This window comes from Zootoca vivipara, chromosome 16 (assembly GCF_963506605.1).
Source record: "Zootoca vivipara chromosome 16, rZooViv1.1, whole genome shotgun sequence".
Lineage (NCBI taxonomy): Eukaryota > Metazoa > Chordata > Lepidosauria > Squamata > Lacertidae > Zootoca > Zootoca vivipara.
Genome location: NC_083291.1, coordinates 40,179,516 through 40,203,374, shown reverse-complemented (window position 1 = coordinate 40,203,374; position 23,859 = coordinate 40,179,516). Strand labels below are relative to the sequence as shown.

At 47.4% G+C, this 23,859-nt stretch overlaps 1 protein-coding gene across 5 annotated transcripts in view; it reads right to left on the bottom strand.

Moving 5' to 3' along the window:
• IQSEC2 (IQ motif and Sec7 domain ArfGEF 2) overlaps positions 1-23,859 on the bottom strand; it is a 169,595-nt gene that overhangs the window by 116,154 nt on the left and 29,582 nt on the right. For all 5 annotated transcript variants that reach the window (XR_009556892.1, XR_009556893.1, XM_060269213.1 and 2 more), the window contains exon 2: positions 22,122-22,151. Coding sequence is in view for 3 of the 5 variants with exons in the window: in XM_060269213.1 (XP_060125196.1) it covers positions 22,122-22,151 (30 nt within the window). In the remaining 2 variants the exon portion in view is untranslated. The remainder of the gene's footprint in view (positions 1-22,121; positions 22,152-23,859) is intronic.

Here is a 23,859-nt window from a genome sequence, read left to right as displayed (position 1 = left end):
CCCTAGCTGTGATGCCAGCACAGACAAGGCCTCCCTCTGTACTCTCCTTTTTCATAGATAAGACTTGAAGCAAAACCTCATTTGACCATATTAACAACTAAGAAGGATTATAGAGGAAAAAATATTCCCTAATACAGTGGTTCTCATTTAGGGGTCCATGGAACGCACCCAGGGAGTCTGCAGCCCCATCCCTTGCCTCCCCCCAACTATTTTTTTGTCATTTTCCATGGCAATATCACAAATTTTATGTTCTGTTTTAGCGCTGTGCGATTGTTCAAAATATTGGGAAAAACTGGTTTTGAAATCACACCGCAATAACCATTTTGACCCGGCAATACGCAGTAATATATCACTCTTTGCGCAAGGGAGCGCACGATGATCTCAGCCGATAACCTTGCTGATCTGAGCTGCCTTCTCTCATGCTGAGGGAGACCAGGGCAGCTTTTCTCAGCAGGAAAGCAGCAGCAGCCACAGTGGATGTGCATCTTTGCTGGCTGCCCCACTGATGGTGGGTTGATGCACCCCCATCCCCATCCCCTCCCACTCAAACCATGTGGTGGTGGTGACTCCACTTCTTCTCCTCTCCCCCACCCATCCAATCTCTGTGGCTGCTCCTTCCAGCATCCCCACACCTGATTTCAGACATTGTGATATATTGCAATGTTTAAAAGGTAAAGGACCCCTGACCATTAAGTCCAGTCACGAACGACTCTGGGGTTTTGGCACTCATCTCGCTTTACTGGCCGAGGGATCCGCCGTTTGTCTGCAGACAGCTTCCGGGTCATGTGGCCAGCATGACTAAGCTGCTTCTGGTGAAACCAGAGCAGTGCATGGAAATGCCGTTTACCTTCCTGCCATATTCCTACCTATTTATCTACTTGCACTTTGACGTGCTTTCAAACTGCTAGGTTGGCAGGAGCAGGGACCGAGCAATGGGAGCTCACCCTGTCACAGGGATTTGAACCGCCGACCTTCCGATTGGCAAGCCCTAGGCTCAGTGGTTTAGACCACAGCGCCACCCACGTCCCTACATTGCAATGTTTAGCTGCTGATATATCACAATGTTAAAAACCAGATACTGATCAGCCCTTGTCTGTTTTTTTAGTATACCTAAAATCCTTTGCTTATTATGGGCTACCCAACATTTTGTTTAAAAAAATGTGTTGCAGAGGTAACTACCATAGAGTTCTCAAAATTTTCAAAAGTAGGGGGTCTGTGGCTTGGCTTTTGAAAAATAGGGGGTCCTCAGTAATTAGCTAATTGGGAAGCACTGCCCTAATACATCCTGAAAGTTGTGAGCCTTTTAGGATAGGGTACCTTTCCCTGGTAATTTAACACTTCAAAAGAACTAGGGCTACGGGTGTGGAACACATTTTACTAGATTAAAATACTGTATATACTTCTAATGTCTACCAAACCATTTTGAAGCAGGGGACAATATATATGAAAAGGAGACAAGCATGCTGCATAGCCCAAACCTCACCATTTTGAACATTTATCAGTAAAATCACACACCGTTCTGATGAAATATTCCCAACAGAAACAATTAGGTTAGCTCATTTGCAAAGGTAACTTTAGACCAATGAACAGGAAGGTGCACAAGTCCACAGAATAATACTGAAGCATAAATTGTATGTATCCAAATCTCAGGAAGTAGCTCAAAGTTGGGCTCAGGTAAGATCTCCTTTGAAGAACAGTGTTCATTTCTCAGCATTACAATTCAAAAGGGATGCTGATCAACTGGAAAGGATTCAGAGAAGAGCTGTGAGGATGACAAATGTCTAGAAGACAAATCGCAGGAGGAAAGGCTGGAGGAAACTGGCATATTTAGACCAGAGGATAGATTAAAGGGGGATCTGTTGAGAGTTTTTGAATATTTGGAAGGACATCAGGCAGAAGAGGAAGGACTGCTCTCACGGGATCCACTAAGAACAGGACACAAAACAAGAGGCTTAAGTGTGCCCAGCGGATGCTGAATCTTGTGAGCCAGACTGCTAGGGCCTTTATGTACAGCCTTGGGCAAGTCACTCTCTGCCAGACTCAGTTCCCCATCTGTAAAATGAGAACAGCAATGATCTTGGTGTGAGGGCAAATACAAAGATGGTCAAGTGTTTTGCAAAATAGCTCTATACAACCTCTATAATAGCCAGTTCCCAACATTGTCTCTTTTGTCATACTCTGAGATGTTGTGCACTGAACATTTCAAAGACGAATAATGCTGCCACACGGAGATGAGGTGGGAGTGAAGACAACAGAATGTGGGTGCTGAGAGTGAGAGTAGATGATGGATGGGGAAGGGGAAGAATCGAGGTAATGCAAGAGCTGAACCCCTCCCCCACCCTGCTCCAGGCACCCAGCCCCACTGTGAAGCTTCTCAAGCCTGTTGTAATGGGGAATCTGCAGCCCCCAAATGTTGCTGGACTCAAATTCACACAAGCCCCAGCCAAGGCTCAGGGTGATGGGAATTGTAGTCCAGCCACATCTGGAAAACCACAGGTTCCCTGTCACAAAATGAGCATGTGTGTAGAGCGCGCGCACACACACACACACGTTAGGTGCCTATGAAATTAAGAAAAATGTTCTAAGTATCAAAATGCCTCAAATGAAAGAATACAATTAATTTAGCAATGGAGCAAGCTGCCAAGTCAATGCTGTGGTGAAAAGACAACCATGGATAGATTCAGATGGTTGAGGGCATGCAGGGCACGAGGGCTGCACCTGTTAGCTCAGATACTGGACCCTGCCCTTTAAATCTTCAGCTGAAAACAGGCAGCCATGGCTTTTCTCACCCATTCCCTCTGCAATCATGACTTCTGCAACCTCCCTGCACACCTGCTCAGGTGAGCAGGTTTCCAGGCAAGGTGCACCACACACATGAAGGATTTGGGGAGACCAGAGAGTGGGAATGGGCAGCAGGATCCACTGCTGTCTGAGGCAAGAAGTGGCAACCCCATGTGGAGTCAGTATCTGCTTGGCAAGGTAAGCCATCTATAGCAGTGTCCTTCAGCCTCGAATCCCCATATGGACTGCAATTCCCATCATTCCTGACCATTAGCTAAACTGACTGGGGCTAAGGGAGTTGTTGTTCAAAAGTACCTGAGGACCCAAGGTCCTCCTCACTGATCTGTCAGACAATGTGACTAAGCCCAAAGTTGTCTCCTCTTCACAACCACTCTTTGGTATGCATTCCTAGTGCATGTAACAATTGCCATTCAGTTTGCAGAACCGGCAAGTTTGTCAGATACATGTATAGTTGCTTCTAAAGAATAGTCAGATGTAATAAGAAAATCAGGCCTGCTCCTGGCTCTTTCTAAATGGCATGTCTGAAGGGGGCACTTTATATTTCTTGTACAAAGTGGCCATTCAGGCAAAGTATTCGCTATGTTGGAATGTTGTGCTTCCCTGCTTTGGAAGAGGGTTTTTTAAAACGTGTTTTTAAGATAGGCAACGCAAGGTTTAGAATGTCCTCAGCTATTAATTCCCTCACTTTTAAAGTACAGTACATGAAGCTTTGTAAGCGAGCAGCAAACTATAACATTGTTACTAAGCAACCTGAGCTGGCTTTTGAAATGGAGCTGTTGGTGAATAAATAGCTTGGCATTCAAATGCATGTCTGCACATGTGTGTACAAAAATAAGCATGTGTAGATTCCACAAGAGGGGCTTCTAGACAAGTCTTGGAGACCCTGTTGGATACTGGGAAGCTCTCGTGCATAAAACTGCATTGCAAATGAACAAGAGCTACACAGAAAGGTGTCCATGATGGATGCACCCATTATGCAAGAACATAAAGTATGCATTTCGGAGATGGAGAAATGAGTGAAGTATGGCATTTATAGTCTATTATGCAGATGATGTCTGTGGGCGTAAAACTGAATACAGTGAGAATGGCATGATAATGTTACTAGTCTTGAAAATTAAGTCCACAAAAAGTTGCTAGCCTGTGGACATTTTTTACTAGCCTGGCTGCCTAGCCAAACATGCCTGTGCAAATTATATTTGATGGCCAGAAAGAAAAAGACAGAGATAAGCAGAACCACTTTTCTTACAAGTATCAAAATCTTTTCTGACAAGTCACTTGCAGGATCAGTTTGGGATCTTCTGACAAGATTGACTTTGCAAATGTATTGCAAACACTGAGCCCAAGCAATTGATTTAGTTGTGTGGCAATGTCCCTCCTTCCCAGAAATAAAGACACCAGACACAAGAATTAAGTTATAAGTTGGGAGGTTAAGGCCACAACTTTATTGATTAAGGGTGATGAGCGCTATTGGCTTAGGCGTTGGAACCTATCAAACTATATCCGACTCCAACCCGTGTGTTGAAGTCCGTGAGAAGTTGATCACCAGTAAGGAGTCCAGTGATGTACATCTACCAGAACTCCTCCTGTGACCACCGTAGGGGCGTGCCTTACGGCCTTGGCGTCTCCAGGCTCTGGACCAAGCCCCGCCCCCAGAAATCCTTTAACGGATTACTTCTCCAATTTGGGCAGGGGGCTTTAAATTGCCAAGCCCCGCCCCGGCCGACCTTATTGGTCGGCCCGGGGATGACGCAGGCGGGAACCCTCCATCACGCAGGGGCTGAGCTCGCAGCCCCTATGCGATGGTTCAGTCGGGCCGCCCACAACCCCACCTCCGTAGAAGGCGGAAGTGGCAATTTCATACGAGGAGTGACCTCTGCTCCTTTTCATCCCTCATCTAATGGTCAAGCAAACGAATGGTGCAAACTGCAAAGGGTGCTATATCACGTCTACTGGAAGGTGACTGGGCAGCCCAAATAGCTCATATGCTGTTCTTACAACACGCCACACCATGCACAGCCATGGGAAAGTCACCAGCCGAGCTACTGTTAGGTCGCAGGCTGGTGAAAGCCCTGGACTTTGTGCATCCAGATAGGATGCCCTCCCGTTCGGCACAGGAGCCACCTCAACCCAAAGGAGACAGAACGAGATACCTTAATCCGGAGGATCGTTTGGGTGAGGAATTATGCCAGAGGTCCCACTTGGGTTCCGGGGGTCATTTCGCGGGCGAGCGGTCCCGGGTCATATTATGTCACGTTGTCACAGGGTCAGGTCTGGCGTAGGCATGTGGATCAGCTGAGACGCAGGATACCCAGCAGGATTGGTGACGAGGGACCAAACACCCCCGCATTAAATGAAGAGTTGCCGCCCCCGAGTCAGGTGGAGATGCCTGCACTGATTAATGGCCCACCAGGGCAGTCAGAAGGCGAGCTCCCCGCTGGGAATATGGAGCTGGCAGAAGATAATGAGCTGGGGGGGCTTTTAGGAGGGACAGCTGTAGCCGATACTCCCAAGGAGCCTCCTCAGCCTCCAACCCCTAGTGTCACAACACCGGATGTGAGACTTTCTAGTAGAAATCGCAGGAAGCCACAATCCCTGAAAGACTTCATGTGTAATTCTCACTAAGTGTGTGGGGGTGTGTGATTTGGTTAATCTCCACACTAGCTCTCCAAATGCCCATTGGCCTTAGACAAAGAACTCTTAAATAGGACTGAGAGAGCTTAGGGGATCCTTTTTACTAGCAAGCTCTTTCTTTCTTTTCTTAGATCTAATATTGCAAAATAAAGTCTGCTTAATTGCAATCAATGGATAATACACTTGGGGGGGGGGATGAGGATCCTAAAGTGGGGAAGGGAAGACAGACACACACACAGAGAAAGAGAGAGAGAGAGAGACCGAGAGACCCTCAGGGAGTCTTTCCCACCTGCTCATGGGCAGCTTACTGGGCACCAGCAAGGCCAACAGCTTGGAGAATTCCAGGTAGCAGCCTTGGATCTGTGGTGGATGATGAGCACCATGCAGGCGCACCATAGAGATAGGGAAAGGTCCATACTTCCTGGTTCTGCTTGCAAAAAAAAATTACGTTTGTGCCAGTTGATACCACTGGCTAAGTGGGGGACAGTGGGACATTCACTAAGCCAATCAGAAATTGGGATGGGCTTCTGAAATGTGTGATGTCCCGCTAAAATAGGGACACTTGGGGGGTCTAAATATGTGAAGTCTGAAGTTTGATTTAAATCACTGATCAAATCAGCCCTTATTACCTTGTTGATTTAAATCATCCCGCTCTGCAGGGTCCTGCACATCCAATTTGTACCCATCTGGTGGATTTCTGCCTACCTGGATGGGGGTTGATAGAGAGGAAGCTAAGGCTCAATGGAACAGAGGTTCAGGAGAATGCCTGTGAGGATGGATCCCTGCTGGCAGGGAGCAGTTGGTTTATGCCCATGCTTTATTTTATCCACTAGATATTTTTATACATTTATTTTGCAGGAACAAATCCAGAGCACATCAGCCCATCTTATAGCTTCTCCCAACCATTTTGCATTCAGAATCAGTATTATTAGGCCATTTGTACAGGAGCAATTTATGAAAATTCAGAGCCTTACCTGTGGCTCAAGTGTTGCCAATGTATTATTATATGAATGCATGAACAGGGAGAATTCATGGGCATGATATTAATCTTCCCCCTCTTCCTTTTCAGCATAGTTCAAAGCTTGATATCTAGCTGTGCAGTAGTTTAGGTCAGAGAGACCCAGATGCGTCAACTGCTCTGGGATGGTGTCCAACATTGCAATCAACACAGATCAAGAACAAAACAGAAGACCTCACCAGGAAGAATGTCTTTGGGGTTTCCATTGCATACCGGTAGTTTGTTCAGCAAACCCATTGCCATCCAGCATCTTTAGCATATTTTAAGAAAAGTTTAGGAAATTTAGCAATAAAGAGGTTAGCAATAAAGTTATGTTTTGGAGCATGGGTAGGCAAACTAAGGCCCGGGGGCTGGATGCGGCTCAATCGCCTTCTAAATCCGGCCCATGGATGGTCCGGGAATCAGCGTGTTTTTACATGAGTAGAATGTGTCCTTTTATTTAAAATGCATCTCTGGGTTATTTGTGGGGCATAGGAATTTGTTCATCCCCCCCCCCAAAAAAAAACAGTCCGGCCCTCCACAAAGTCTGAGGGACAGTGGACCGGCCCCCTGCTGAAAAAGTTTGCTGACCCCTGTTTTGGAGTCTATAAGTGAATTGCATGTAAATTTTTCTCTATGGTGCATCATATGCAGCTATCCAAGGGGCATTCCGTATGATAGGCTGCATGCTCCTGGGACAGGTCCAAAGTTCTTGTGTTACTATGCAAAGCCCAGAACAACTTGGGTCCAAGTTATCTTAAGGACTGCTTGAGCCCTTGGGTGCCAGCTCAATAACTGAGATCCCTGATGATTCCTGCCAAGGTGTGAGGTTTTGCATGGGCATATTTGCATGAAATCTTGAAGTGTCAGAAATGACAGAGTTGTACCATAACTGGCAGTCCTTCTGCAAACAGAGGCATAGAGCCAGTTCATAGGATTTAACCTGATGACCTACTATGTGTTTAAAATGTACATCAGCTTCTCTCCAGGTCCATTTTGCCATCCCTATAGAGAAACCTGATCCACCCATTTCTCCAGAGATGTTGTAGTGATGAGGTTCACTGGTGAATTCTGAGCACGCCTGCACAAAAACACCCACCTCAGGCAAGCAAGCCAGTACAGAATACGACACATTTAAAAATACACAAAATATGTCATAACACATACACATACAATATAATCAAAGAGACACACTTTCACACATGCCAACAGCCACATTCTTACACAAGTCTTACACAAGTCTAGGCAAAATCATGCTCACTTAAGACTGCTGAGAATATTGTGAACCACTTAAGAAAGATTATATGTACATCAGCTTTACTAGGAAGATGCACATTGCAATTTATCTGGCATTTGCAAAATGTACATCTTCATACTGAGTCAATTACCCAGCTCAGGATTATCTTCATCGGCAGGTGGCCAACCCTTTGGGGATTCCAGCACAAGGACTAAGATTCTGCCCTGCTCACTGAAATCCTTCAAGACAGGGATGTCAAGGATTGAACAACAAAGGGGAAGGAGGAGACCATGAAATACCCTTGCCATTGCAACACAGCCCCTGACCAAATTAGCAGCCCCACGGCTGCGCGCTCCGCTGGAGTCCTGGCCATAGTGCACCGGGGGCAGCCCGGCGGGCCAGAGCAAGTGCCCTGGCTGCATGCTGTCAGTGGAGCCCCAGAGCCTCCGACTGCAAAAAGCTTCATGGCGCCAGGTGAGACCGGAGTCAGTTTCACCTGGGCCCCGTAGCCCCACACACATTCCCACTTTGTGGCTCCTCCCCTCCCGTGCCTTGGCCCCGTCCCTTCCCCCTTTGCTTTGATGGTGTTTCCTGTTTGGCAGGGGGTTGGACTGGATGGCCCTTGTAGTCTCTTCCAACTCTATGATTCTATGATTCTATAACTCTAAGACCCAGCATGGGTTTCTTCAAAACAAGTCATGCCAGTCGAATCTCATTTATTTTTTCGATAAGAGTTACAGGCTTGGTGGATCAGTAGAATGCTGTGGACATAGTGTACTGTATCTTGATTTCAGTGAGGCTTTTGACAAACTCTCCCATGTTATTTTTGTGGAGAAGCTGGTAAAATGTGGACTGGACGAGGTAACTGTTAGATGGATTCGTAGCTAACTCAAAGAGTTCCTCATCATTCTGGAAGAAAGAGACAAGTGGGGTGCTGCCTCAGAGTTCTGCCCTGGGCTCATTGGTGTTCAACATATTTATAAATGTGTTAGATGAATGAATTTGGGGGGGACACTAATCGAATTTGCAGATGACACCAAACTGGGAGTGGTAGCTAATACCGCAGAATACAAAATCCGGATTCAATATGACCTTAACAGGTTGGAGAACTGGGCCCAAGATAACACAATGAATTTCAATAGGGACACATTGAACAACCAGCTGCACAAATATAAGGTGAGGGACACCTGGCTTTCTAGTAGTACATGTGGAAAGTGTCTAGGGATCTTAGTGAACCACAGACTTAGCATGAGGCAACAGTGTGATGCAGCATCAAAAACAGCTAATGCTATTCTAGGCTGCATCAACAGAAGTCTAGTGTCCAGGTCAAGGGAAATAATAGTACCTGTAAGGGGGAAGGCTTACAGAGAACAGCCTCCCCTCATCAGGAGCAGCTCGTCTCCGAGCAGCAAGTCAAGCGAAGGGTCAGATGACAAGAGCCAGGAAATGGAAAGGGAGTGCCGGCCCTCGAGCAGCCTCCAAGAGCCCTTGCTCCATAGGCAGGAAGAGAGGGAGGGGGAAAGAGGGGACAGGAGTCAGTCAGTCAGCAGGCCATTCCCCCCCACACACACACCAGAACTGAGGCGTCGGAGAAGGGGGAAGCGCTTCACAGTTCCAAGGCTTTTGTGTTGGTCGAAAACCCGGAGATCGCCAGTGCAGGAATCTGATTTGGAATGAGCAGGCGCGAAATCTGCAGCACCTCACACTGTAAATAATGTGCACTAATAAAAGCATCTAAAGACAAGCGGATGTGGAGGGTCGTTACTCAAGTGTAGCCACAACAACCCTGACAGTACCACTCTATTCTGCCTTGATCAGACAACACCTGGAATATTGTGTTCAGTTCTGGGCACCTCAATTTAAGAAAGAGATTCACAATCTGAGAGATGTATGGAGGAGAGCAACCAAGATGATCAAGGGTCTGTAAACCAAGCCTTTTAAGGAACAGTTGAGGGAGCTGGGTATGTTTATCCTAGAAAAGAGGAGAAAAGAGAGGAGACAGACAAGATACGACAGTCATCTTCAAATATCAAAAAGCCAAGCTTGTTTTCTCCTGCTCCAGAGGGTAGGACCTGAAGCAATGGCTTCAAGTTAGAGGAAATGAGATTTTGACTAAACATCAGGAAGAACTTTCTGACAGTGGAACAGACTCCTTTGGGAGGCAGTGAATCTCCTTCATTGGAGGTGCAGCCAGGAGTTTTTTTGGGGGGGCAGGCTTTTGCTGGGGGCAGGCTCTCAGATTTGTATTGATTTGTACTGCTTTTGATTGATTTAGGGTAGAAGCTGTCCCCCTCCTCCCCCCCTTGAATACACCCACATGCGTGCGTGCACCACACTCACACACTTCCCATATTCCACCACGACATTGGCTTGATGTCGGATGTCGCACCCCCTTGCACACCCCCTCATGTATTCAGGCTATGTGTGAGGAGGGAGCCCCCCAGACCCATTGTCTCCCCTGATTACACCCTTTTCCTCCAGTTCTCTGTGACTCACACACTAGCTACTAATTAAAACCAGGAAACAAGCTGGGGGGAGTGGGGAGCAGGCAGGATTATTTTAGAAACGATGCTGACTTTGGAGGGCACCAGCCTCTCATCTCCATAGAAACCAGGGCTCCAAAAAAAAAACCAACCCCACAACCCCAGCCCCAACCAATATCCCCTACTCTTGTCTGCATTTCCCTATCCAGATTTGTTCCTCCCAGGGTACCCCAATCTCACTCTTGAAAAACTCACCTTCTTCTAGTCCTATACAAATATAATATTCTACTTTTCACTAAAAGCCCTGCAAGCAGGGGATACGGCAATAGTTATTCCACAACCCTCAAATTATGTAATTTGAATGAATGAATTATGCAAATTCAGACCTTCTCTGGACATTTAACCTGATTTAGCTACTGTGGAACACCCATAGGGTTTCTGATGCACAGAGGGCATTTTGAAGTAATGTTGTGTATGGAGCAATCCCAAGCACTCCCAACTCTGCAGTAGATGTGCCTGTGCACACACACATGTGCACACACAGTTTGTACAAAGGTGCTTTTATTCCGGAGAGATTAATTCCCAGGTGTTCAATGTACAACTCTCAAATATTCAGTTGAATTATTAAACTGGGTTGTGATGAATCAGACTTTGGAATATTTGAGGGGAAATGAGAGAACACTATCATTAAAAAGGTAGATTCTAGGAAGTGGCCATCACCCTGATTTTGGCACACACACAAATTCTGCTGTCCTTCAGAGACTCCCACAGCCCACCTGGAGCCTCCCAATCCTTCTAATGTTGGGAAGAAGCACCCTCCAAGCATCTCTTAAACCCTACATCCTGCAGCCCTGACTGCTCACTTCATTAGCTGTTGCTGCACAGTGAACCCAGAGGATCTCAGCAATATGCTTTGGACAATGGGCCTACTAGAATCATAGAATCATAGAGTTGGAAGAGACCACAAGGGCCATCCAGTCCAACCCCCTGCCAAGCAGGAAACACCATCAAAGCATTCCTGACAGATGGCTTAAAGACCTCCAAAGGAGGAGACTCCACCACACTCCTTGGTAGCAAATTCCACTGTAGAACAGCTCTTACTGTCAAGAAGTTCTAGGTGGAATCTTCTTTCTTGTAGCTTGAATCCATTGCTCCGTGTCTGCTTCTCTGGAGCAGCAGAAAGCAACCTTTCTCCCTCCTCTATATGACATCCTTTTATATATTTGAACATGGCTATCATATCACCCCTTAACCTTCTCTTCTCCAGGCTAAACATACCCAGTTCCCTAAGCCGTTCCTCATAAGGCATCGTTTCCAGGCCTTTGACCATTTTAGTTGCCCTCTTCTGGACATGTTCCAGAGGAGGATTTGTGTGACTACATGCCCCCACCCTCATCCTATTTCAAGCAGCTAGGAGAAAGGATGGGAGGGTGACCAGATGGGGCAGGGCCTTATGCCTTGAAAGACAAGTGAGAGTGCCCACTCCTCAGGAAACCTACATGGGACCCAGAGGTTTTAAGCAACTACCAGCACAAGGCTAACATCCCCTTTGTGGGGAAGGTGATTGTTAGTGGTGTTCACTGAGCTTTAGACACTCTTGGAAGAAACTTGATTACAAGATCCATGCCAGTCTAGGTTCAGGTCTGGGTTTGGGACCAAATTAGCCTTGGTTGTCATGACTGAAGATCTCTACTGAGAAAGAGGCATGGGGAAAAGACCAGGGGAATGGACAACTCTGTTGATCCTCTTTGAACTCTCAGCAGCTTTCGGCACCATTGACCACAGCATCACTCTTGACTGACTCCATGGTTTGGGAGTTGGAGGACACAGTAATTTTGTGGTACTGTTCCCACATGCAGGATCATGTCCAGACAATAGCACTGAGTCACCATAGCTTGGCTTCATGACAGAAAAAACCTGGGCTGCGCAGGTTTATATTCTGTCCTCGATGCTGTTTGAAATCTACATGAAGCCATGGGGTGGGGTAGACATTAAGAGATTTGGAGTAAAATCCTGTCTGAGTCAAGAGAGGCTGTGCTGGTCCTGGACCAGCACCTGGGTGGTGGAGTGGGCTCAACCTGTCGACTACCTGGCACCTGAGGTGAAGCCTGACTCCATGTGTTACTACAGTTCTGTGGAAACCAAGGGCCTTCTTGGGCCTAAGCAGCTCAACGGCTCCTTAGTTGGTTCTATTCCTCACCTTCCTGCCCCTATATAAATTTTACTTTCTTGTCAGAACACAGGGGCACCATCTCTGCAGGTCTGTGGGGGCCGAGGCCCCCCAACATTTTCAATGAAGGGGCTGGACCCCCCAAAAAAGGTTCTGTGGTGCCATGTGCGCATCACAGGGGGTATAGTGATGTCATGTGGCCCTGGGCCCCCACAATCGCGGGGCAAGGCGGTGGAAGTCACCTCGAGGGTCATCTAGTCCAACCCCCTGCAACACATGGTCCCTCATCCAATTTGAAACTATACAAAACCCTACTTAGCTTTGCAAATATGCTAGCAGTTTTATTGCTGCACCACAATATGTTCCACTATACAATAAATAAATAAATAAATAAATCAACCAATCACAGTCCCCTTAACAGAGAAAACCAGTGTGTCACATGCAGGGTACATTGTTCCGCAGAGAAGAATTCCATCATGTTAGCCTCCTCCACCTGCAGTCTTTAATGGTACAGTCCAGAAATAGCTTTTGTTACCTCAGTGAAAACTAGGCTCCTGCTCAGCGAAGACACACACACTTCATTGCTCATGCCTCTTCCATCTTTTTCTGCTCTATGCTTCCTCTGAGTTTGGTCCCACTTGTACCCACTTCTGTTAGCTAACCCGCCTTGCCTTTCCCAGTTGCCTTGCTAACCAGTTTGGTCCCCGTCTTTGGATGATTTGATGCTTCTACCAAACCCTATGCAAAGGGGGCACAGGACTCTTCCACCAGGTGACAGTTGGAGTGGATGGCTTCCTGCAGCTCATCTTTTCTCATCTGGACCACTTCATTGCAATAATCCTTGAACGGAACAGGCACCTCTGGCACGGGACACCTTCTTTATATTGCCGCTCTCTGACTGTAGCTTACCAGAATTTGCTTAACGTGGGATATTCTGTGGCAAAATCTCAGTTTGCCTGCCTTCCACCTTAAGAGAATTCCCTGCTGCCAGCTCCATTTTTATCTAAGAATCCATTACTGTAGGGTCTCCATGGCTTTACTCAGCTAGGCACCCTTTCAAACACCTGCTTCCTACCTGTCCTTTTTAGGAAACATAACTGCTGCTGCTGTTATCTCTCGATGTACAACCAGGCAGGTGAAAGTTTGAGAGCAGGGTAGAAGAGAAGAGAAGAGATGACTGAGCAGCAGTGGGAAGTGAAGCAGAGCTTAGGCAGGAGCCAAGCAACAGAGAGCATGCATCTCCCTAGCAGTCTAGCTCTCCTGGAAGAGCCATGCCCTTTCAGATGCCAGCATGGAGTCTTTTGCCACCCTGCTGGGCAGCTGGCAACCCACAATCAGTGCTAATTGGCCTCTGCACAGGTACCTTAGATTCAGTCTTGCCTTCCTATTTATGGAGCGGGGGGGGGGAGAGGGGGAAGGCCGTAGGATAGACAGGCTCAGCTGAAAAGCTTGGGGTACAGTGTGGGAACTCCCATAGAGGCCAAACATAGCAAGCTACCTTCCCCAAAATGGAGCAACTTCTGTTCTGCTTTTTTTAAGAACCCAGAGACAGGGAGGCCTTCCATTTCTGTGATATGTGTACAGTACTTATTTTAGACCTAACTTAACAGAAGACGGCCCTTTTTTGAGGGGTGAGGGGTGAGCGATGGAGCGGCTAGATGGCAACACTGAGAGGAAAGGGGTCACCAAGCAGAGAGGGCAATCTGTCTCCGGGGGGTGGGACACCCTTCGGCCTTCCTCAGATCATGTTTATTCAAAAGCTTGCTGTTTCTTCTCCCAACAGCTGTTGAGAGGTAAAAGGTGCGTGCCCTGCCATAAAACCCTGCTCAGGCTTCTCTAAATCTCTTGCAGTTCTTGGTCATAATTGCGGGATTAAGTTTGGCATTCCAAATAGTCACATACAACAGTCATGTACTCCTCCCCAGAAACAGATGCATCTCAGCACAGGCTGGGGGCGTCCCGTAACATCAGTTCCCACACCAGGGTGGAGTGGGGCTGATCTTTGCCACCGGAGGCAGAAATATGGTCCTTACCATGGAAACAGCTGTTGGGAAGTTGGTGCTGTGTATGCTTCTGGTTGCTGTGGCAACACCTCCTGGCAGTGGCCCTGCATGCTGTCACTCCCCCTCCTCCGAACTGTCATCTCCCAACACCCCCTCTCATCCACCCTGAATATATCCTAGCAACCTGCCGCTACATTAGCCTTGCGGTTGGCATGCCAGCTCACTTAGCAACACCAGCCATGCTTCTGACTGCAGGTGCAATCCAGGGAGTCCTGGCTCCCAGCTCTCAATCTCCCCTTAACTAGGACAAGATGGGTCCCTGAGTTTAAAATGGGGGGGAGGAGAGGTCCCTATTTGGAGTTAAGTGTGTGGCTAGTGGCAAGATCCCCCGTCTCTCCTAAACAGCCAAGAGCTTTTTGTCTCCCCCGGCAGTCGCAGCCACCAATTCTGCCACTGAGGATAGTGGCATGTGAAGGCGGCTCCTTGGGGCTCTGCATTCCTGACAGCAGGTGGGGGGTGGGGACAGTGATAGCAAGGTGCTGGGAACAGCTCCCTCCCTTCCTCCAGCAAGCGTCACAGGAATGTTTTGTCCTCGGGAGAAACTTCAGGACTTCCCCACCACCCTCACACACTAATATATACAAAATACGGGGTCGCTGGAGAGAGCAAGGAGCTGAGGGCATGCCAAGGAGGAGAAGGGCACAAAGAAGAATGAAGGGGAGAATGGGGTGGTGGCTGCATTTTGCTTTAGTACCTAGAGCAGGGGTTGGCAAACTACGGCCCGGGGGCCGGATGTGGCCCACCGGGCTTGTAAATCTGGCCTGCAAACTCTGTGGACCCTGCCGCCCGCTCAGTTGGTCCCCACGCTAAACCGGTGTGGTGCGGAGGCCTCGCCGCGCAGGGACTGACTTCCGCGCTGCTGGCGCGGCTTCGGATTGGCGGCAAGAAGCTCCTGCAGCCAATCCGAAGCTACGAACACCTCTGGGCGATGCCCCTTCCTTCCCTCTGAGGTGGCTGCGTATGGCCAAGAGCTGAGTGGAAGGAAGTGGTGGCAGTGGGGAGGCTGCCAGCGGCCTGGGCTCTGCACCCCGTAGACCCCTGGCCAAGGCAGACGATGACGATGCTGCTAAAGACGAGGTGGTGGTGGCGTGAGTGGTGGTGGGGGGGTCCTTTCGGGAGAAGGTGGGTCCAGCCCCGCCCCAAGGTCTGAGGGACAGTGGACCAGCCCCCTCCTTAAAACGTTTGCTGACCCCTGACCTAGAGCTTTGCCCTCCTCCATCAGGAGCAACACCCGGAGTGTCGGCTCTGCACGTCAAAACACAGGTCCTGCCCCAAAAGCATACCACTAATATAGTCCTACAATAGTTAATTCACAGGTAGGAAGGGCTGCAGCTCAAGGGCAGGGCATCTGCTCTGCATGCAGAAGGTCCCGGGCTCAACCCCAGCATCTCAAGGAATCATAGAATCATAGTGTTGGAAGAGCCCACAAGGGCCATCCAGTCCAACCCCCTGCCAAGCAGGAAACACCATCAAAGCATTCCTGACAGATGGCTGTCAAGCCTCCGCTTAAAGGCCTCCAAAGAAGGAGACTCCACCACACTCCTTGGCAGCAAATTCCTGGGCTGGGAATGTCCCGTGCCTGAAACCCTGGGGACCTGCTGCCAGTTAGTGTGGACAGTACTAAGGTAAGGTAGAGGGCAGTCTGTGACCCAATGCCCCACTTCTCCTTGCTCATCTTCTGGAGGGATGGGAAAGCAGTCAGTATGGGGAGATGAGGGTATCCAGTAAGGCCTAAGGCCTTACCACTAGGCTGGAGCAGTTTATTGTCCTTGCTGGAGTTTGCCACCCTCCGTGCACCATTGGGAAGCTCCAGCTCTGGTCCCAGCTACCCAGAGACACTGCCTCCGACCCCTGCAGGGATGTGGTCTGCCAAACTCCTGCTCAACTTTGGCAAACCTCCCAGCAAGGACAGGCTTTTAGCTAATGAAGCCGGCCTGGGCGTGTTGGCAGCCCATTAAACTGCTGTTCAAACATGTTCTGCTGGCACTCAGTGGGTGCTGGTGCAGCAACAGCCAAGACAAACTGATTCCTTTCTCCTCCTGCCTCTATCCTTTGAGCACCAACACCAGGAATCACCCCAGAGCTTCCTGTTCTGTGACAGTAAAGTCACATTGTACAGCAGTGTTCTCAACGAACCATATCACAGCACAAAATGCTTTCCCCGGCTTTCCCATAAATTCATCGGAAAGAACATCAGGCCAAATGAGTCATATCACACACCGTTCCAGAGTAGTCACCATATTACCCTACTGCTGCCATGATACAACAGCCCTATAGAAAAGCTTGTCTGCCATACAACTTCCATGGTGCTATTGGGGAGATCAGAAGGGATGTTCTTGCTTAGCAGTGATGCCCAGTCATAATCAGGTCTGTTATGAGCCAAAGGCCAAGGGTGGCTGTATGGGAAACATAACCCATAAGAGGAGTTCACCCTTTTGTGCTAGAACCGTGGGTTGTGAACAGGATCTGTGCGGAGACATTGCAGTGCTCTGTGGTTTCTCAATGCAGAATTTTGGGCTCTGGGGTGGCTGTTGCTCCTTTACAGTAACATTTCAATTTGTGGAATTGCTCCCATAATAAAATACTTAGCAAAACAGACCAACTGCAGAAATCATAGAATCATAGAGTGTTTTTCATTTCTTGAATGAGGTACGATCTGCAGCATGCCAAACAATGGCACATTATGGGATGTGGCGTGGATAGCATAGCATTCTCACACAATTTTCTGCAGCAGATAAGCATGAAAAATCTGCCTTTTCTTTAGCACACCCTATGAAAATATGGTCCTGCCACATTGCAGTTTTCCCACAATGCTATGCCACATCACCTGAACTTTTCTTCCAGTGAGATGTAGCAATGTGTCAATCCATTCATGCTCGCCTGCTGTCGCACTGGGACATGGGCCAACTGCAGCATCGCAATAAAGCAGCCAAAGATGGAAACAGCTCAGTGGAACAATGCAGCACGAGGGGAGCAATTTGTAATCCTGCTGTCAACAAAACATTACAGAGCAAGATGTGAAGGGAACCCTCCCCTACCATAACTGCAGTCCCAACACTTTTTGCCACATTCCCTATAAACAAAGGAGACGGAGATGGAAAAGAGGGATAGATGGTATTTTAAGGGCGTGTTTGAATCTTATGCTTGGGAATTCCCATCGCTTTTTCTTTGCAAAAAGTAGCCATAAAGGTATCCAGATTAGAAGAATGGCCTCCACCATTTTCCCTAATGAAAATCACAAGAGACAGACTGACAATGTTTGGTTGTTGCCAGTCACATGACAAACAGAAGAGAGTGCACAGTGGCAACCCATTCACCAAGTTGCAAGACGGGCACAGTAGCGACTAGTGGAAGGTGGGTTAAGCGGGGGACAGACAAAGCACTCATTACATCTTTACTTTTTTTTACATCCTCTGCATCTTTCATGGGTTGCCTGAAATCCTTTGGTGGGCCGCAAGTGACCCACGGGCCAAATGTTGTGCAGACCTGTTCTAAACCGTCTGCTGCTTTGCCCATTTAAAAAATGTTCTTCAATCCTCCCACCTTACTGACTCCACACTGGCCCCCTTTGACACTTCCGGTTTCCATCCCCTGCCCTGGCTGCCCTCAACGCCCCCCCTCCCTTTAAATCAGCAGAAGTTAGTTGAGCTATGACTCCAGGGCATCCGGCTCTCCCTATATAACTCTGCTTATGTGTAAACTTGTTGCCTAAGGAAGAAAAAGAGATACACACCAATATAAAAAGCAAGAGGTGGAGACTCCAGAGAGATCCTGACTTTTAGGGCAGGGAATACAATCAGGAATCAGGTTGCCTACTCACCACTAACAGCTGCCAACAAAAACTTAAGACAACTGCCACTGGTGCTTCCTCTTGCTCCTTCAGGAGTCACCCTCTCCTTCTATTCATTATTTTCATTGCCATGATCCTACACTTTGTCGATGGGAAACTCCCCATATATCGAACAGATGGAAAGCTCTTCAGAAAGCAAAAAGTAAGGTTACCGTAACTTCCGTCATAGAGCTTCAGTATGCTGATGACAATGCAGTGTGCACATGTTCAGAAGATGACCTCCAAACTACCCTAAATATCTTTGCAGAAGCTTACGAAAAGCTTGGCCTATCACTCAACATCCAAAAAACCAAAGTGTTGCACCAACAAGTACAAAATAACCCCTCTGCAGCGCCACAAATCCAACTCAGTGGTGTAACGTTGGAAAATGTTGACCACTTCTCCTACCTAGGCAGTTACCTTTTCACAAGGGCCAACATTGATGCCGAAATCCAGCATCGCCTGAGCTCTGCGAGTGCGGCTTTCTCCCAATTGAAGTGCAGAGATTTGAGGACATGCGCAGGGAAACCAAAGTGTTTGTTTACAAAGCTATTGTACTACCGACCTTACTATATGCTTGTGAAACATGGACCACTTATAAACGCTATCTCCAACTTCTCGAAAGATTCCATCAACAGTGTCTCTGAAAAATTTTTACACATCACTTGGGAAGACAGGCGAACTAATATCAGTGTACTGGAAGAAGCAAAGATCACCAGTGTTGAAGCAATGATTCTTCAACATCAACTTCGTTGGACTGGTCATGTTGTGCGGATGCCTGATGATCATCTTCCAAAGCAACTACTCTATTCCGAACTTTAAAATGGAAAGTGTAACTCTGGTGGTCAACAAAAGAGATTTAAAGACTGTCTCAAGGCAAATATTTAAAAATGTAGTATAAACACTGACAACTGGGAAACACTGGCCTGTGAGCGCTCCAGTTGGAGAACAGCCTTTACCAAAGGTGTCGTGGGTTTTGAAGAAACTCGATCTCAGGACGCAAGGGAGAAACGTGCTAAGAGGAAGGCACACTTGGCAAATCCACACCGTGATCAACTCCCGCCTGGAAACCAATGTCCCCACTGTGGAAGGACGTGTGGATCCAGAATTGGCCTCCACAGTCACTTACGGACTCATTGTTAAAACTGTGTTTATGGAAGACAATCTTACTCGGCTACGAGTGATTGCCAAAGAAGAAGAAGAAAGAAGAAGTGTCTAAACCACAGAGCCTAGGGCTTGCCAATTGGAAGGTTGGCAGTTTGAATCCCCACGACGGGGTGAGCTCCCGTTGCTCGGTCCCAGCTCTTGCCAACCTAGCAGTTTGAAAGCACGCAGTGCAAGTAGATAAATAGGTACCACTCCGGCGGGAAGGTAAACGGCATTTCTGTGCACTGCTCTGGTTCACCAGAAGCGGCTCAGTCATGCTAGCCACATGACCCAGAAGCTGTCTGCAGACAAACGCCGGCTCCCTTGGCCTATAGAGCGAGATGAGCGTGCAACCCCAGAGTCATCCGCGACTGTACCTAATGGTCAGGGGTACCTTTACCTTTACCTTTTTACCTTTATGGTACAAATGAATTCCATGTCACTGGAAGTGCAAACAACAGTGAGACACTGTGGGATGCCTACAGACCACAGCATTCCTATTCAGCATATTGTGCTTCCCCTCTTCCTCTCCCCTCTGCCATCTTGGACTCTAGTATGTGGGAGTTGGAGTTGGCATTCCTAATATTTTTGCTGCGGGAGTAGCCAACACAGATCCCAGGACCAATGCAACTTTCTTGGCACATCCAATTTGCAACTGAATGTGACCATATCAGCAGTGACCAATCCCAGGAAAAAGGTGGTTGCCCTTAACGATGCAAAGGTAAAGTGCATAGCTGTCGAATTTTCCCTTTTCTCGCGAGGAAGCCTATTCGGAATAAGGGAATTTCCCTTTTAAAAAGGGAGAACTTGAAAGCTATGAAAGTGGCCCAACGTGGCAGAGGGGTGTAGCGGTTAGAGGCATAGCTGTCAAGTTATCCCTTTTTTTAAAGGGATTTTCCATTATGCTGAATAGGCTTCCTCGCGAGAAAAGGGAAAACTTGGCAGCTATGGTTAGAGGTCCCGGCTTCAGCCCACCAGTTAGCCTCAGACTTCATGGGGTGGCTTCCCCAATGGCTATTTTTCAGTCTAATCTATTTCATAGGGGTGTTGTGAGGACAAAATGAGGAAGCTGCAGGAAATCTATGTAGGGCAATTCCAAGTTACTTAGACGGGGTAGAAATGTAATAAATGAAACAAATTTAAAAAGATCCTTTGACCCAATGGCAGCTTTTGAATGGGAACAAGAGGTAAAGACTACATGTTGTAATCTTTTCTTAGCTCTGTGGTAGTCCCTATCTACTTCCCACTCAAGTTGCTTCGTTCCATGTCATTTTTTAACTGGACTAGATTGCATTGAATAGAAAATTCCCCACTGCCTATGCCACTCTACCCTCCACCCAAGAGATGGTCCAAGCCCAAACAACATGTGGCCCACAAAGCTGAACACAGACCATCCGCCAAACAAAGCTCAGCTTTGTTGGTTAGCATAGTGGAGCAACTGACAGGGCCCATGCGCTGACCAGAGGGCCTATGGCCAGCCAGGGCTCCCAAAACAAACCGCTGATCCCTTGGGCACGATTTCCTCTTACACACAGTACATGCCCTGGTGGCCTGTCAGGCACATGGGGAAAATCAACCAAATAGAACTGAGCAACATCCTAAGGAGGCAGAGCATGTGGCAGGAGACAGGCTGGCAGTGGCAAGGAAAGAGAGGAACAGTTCCTTCTCTACAGAGTTGGGCCAGCCGAAGCCTCCCTTTTATTTTCTGTACTTACTTTCTGCCCTCCCCTCCCCAAGATTGTGGCGGCAGCGGCAATCCCTGATAGTGCTGGGATAGAAGCAGTGGCAAGTCCAGCATAGCTGCAACCACCCTCTTGCTGGCCAATACCAGGCTTCTCATAGATGTATGTATTGGGTGGAAGGGGCACTGTAGCAATCTTGCCCAGGCCTTGCCAAAATCACAGGAGCCTCCCAGGGCCTCACTGAATTTACTGGGTTTCTTGATTTGCCTAGGAAAGTATAATAACAGCAATTGTCAAGCACCTGGCCGAGCACCTATGGGTGGCAGCTTGTGTTTGGCTTGCTGGGTTACAAATTGTACCCCCTGCCGGGACTATCCCCTTGAGCTCTGTATTGGGAGGTTTTTAATGCTTGATGAGAGTGGCTGGGAAAACCCAGCCAGATGGATGCGGAATAATAATAATAATAATAATAATAATATTCTCTTATCCCACCTCCATTTTTCATGCATCATGTCTGCTTTAATTCCAAGCCAGTGGGCAGAGATCAAGGTTATTTATTTGCTCAATGTAAAGTGATAGGTGCTTGATGAGCATTTATATGTTCTACTAATAATGTGTATACCTATTATTATCAATAGCATTGTTTTCATTATTATTAACCTTACTCAAGAAGTAATACATCAATGCCTGATATTTTAACACTACAGGAATCCAATTTAAATCAAAGCACGCTTTCTTAGCCATTCCACATCTTGCTGTATGCCATTCTGTCTCTGATCTAAGGAAAAACAACCCCTCTCCCGTGGGCAAGGACACCTTTTTCTGCCCCCCCCCCATCCATTGGTTACCACAAGTGTATGTTCAGTCCAAGCCACATCCAGGTATTAACTCTTTCTCCATGGAGGAAAAGATCCAAACTCAGAAATTTATCCAGGAAGACCACACATAAGAAACCACGAAGGTCTCTGGGTGGGATCGGAGCAATAAGGGTAGGTGGGTGGACATAACAGGAAGAGAGGGAAAGGTTGGCAGGGGGGGGGATAGGGAATGTGTTTTTCTTAAAAGAAACAGTGCAACTGACCTGACACTTCTTGAATTTTCCCCATCCGACCTGCAAAACAAAGAGACAAAAATGGTCAGTGCAAGATTATGATTCAGGTCTCTGTGAAGATAAAGTGTTGTGATGTGCGTGAGGGGTCAGAAGAAAAGAGTTTTGTATTAGAAAATGGTCACACCCAGACTTCAAGGGGACACATAGTGACAAAGATGGATTTGCTGGAGGGGTGGGGAGTGGGTCTGCTTTTCTTTAGTATTAAAATTGGAGTCCTTCTTGCAAAGAAATTTTGGGGAATGTCTTACGAGTAATTTTTTAAAAAGTTTACTCACCTTTCCTAAGAAGCCAGAAGCCTTCCTTTTAGCAATAATAGGGGAAGAGATTCCAAAGAACGTTTAAAATCTATTTCTTTATGCAACAGCGGCTGCAAGAATAGTTTTTGCAAAGTACTGGAAGGAGGAGGCAACTCCAACAAAGGACCCATGGTTGCATAAACTAATAGAATGTGTGGAATTAGCAAGTTTAATGGCCAAAATAAGAAACTGGGACAAGGAAAAAATAAGGAGTGAGTGGGATTGTTTTGGAAAATATTTTAAAAGAGACTTAACCGTCCAGGGGTCCTTTACCTTTACCTTAAGGGACTAGGGACTAAAGTTTCTCATGTAATGTTAAGAAGTGGGGGTCAGATTTTAGCCAATCTGGAAAGGAAAGGAAAAGCTAGTGATGTTCAGCAAATTTGCCCAACTTGGAGCATTGGGCTATACAGTGGTACCTCGGGTTACAGACGCTTCAGGTTACAGACTCCGCTAAAGCAGAAATAGTACCTTGGGGGTAAGAACTTTGCTTCAGGGTGAGAACAGAAATTGTGCAGCAGCAGGGGGAGCCCTATTAGCTAAAGTGGTACCTCAGGTTAAGAACAGTTTCAGGTTAAGAACGGACCTCCATAATGAATTAAGTTATAATAATAATAATAATAATAATAATAATAATAATAATAATAATTTATTATTTATACCCCGCCCATCTGGCTGGGTTTCCCCAGCCACTCTGGGCGGCTTCCAACCAAATATTAAAAACAATACAGCATCAAACATTAAAAACTTCCCTAAACAGGGCCGCCTTCAGTTGTCTTCTAAAAGTAAAATAGTTGCTTATTGCCTTGACATCTGCTGGGAGGGCGTTCCACAGGGCGGGTGCCACTACCGAGAAGGCCCTCTGTCTGGTTCCCTGTAACCTCACTTCTCGCAATGAGGGAACCGCCAGAAGGCCCTCGGCGCTGGATCTCAGTGAACGATGGGGGTGGAGACGCTCCTTCAGGTATACAGGACCGAGGCCATTTAGGGCTTTAAAGGTCAGTACCAACACTTTGAATTGTGCTCGGAAATGTACTGGGAGCCAGTGTAGATCTCTCAGTGTTATGTGGTCCCGGCGGCCACTCCCAGTCACTAGTCTAGCTGCCGCATTCTGGATTAATTGTTCTTAACCTGAGGTACCACTGTATCACCATTTCCAGCTCCAAATTTCTGATTCTGTGTGGTCAACAGTCAGCAAAGCAGGCACCCATGAGCAAAAGTGCACAAGTTCTTTAAGGATATCCTACCACCCATAATGAAACGCTCACCTGGTTGCACCCAATACTTTGAGCAGGACCCACTGAAATTAATGGACATGAATAACAGACGTTCCTCGATTTCAGTGCCTCTACTCTAGGTCTGACTACCGTAGTTGCACACAGCTACTCAAGCTCCAAAGCCAGCTGTTTTGC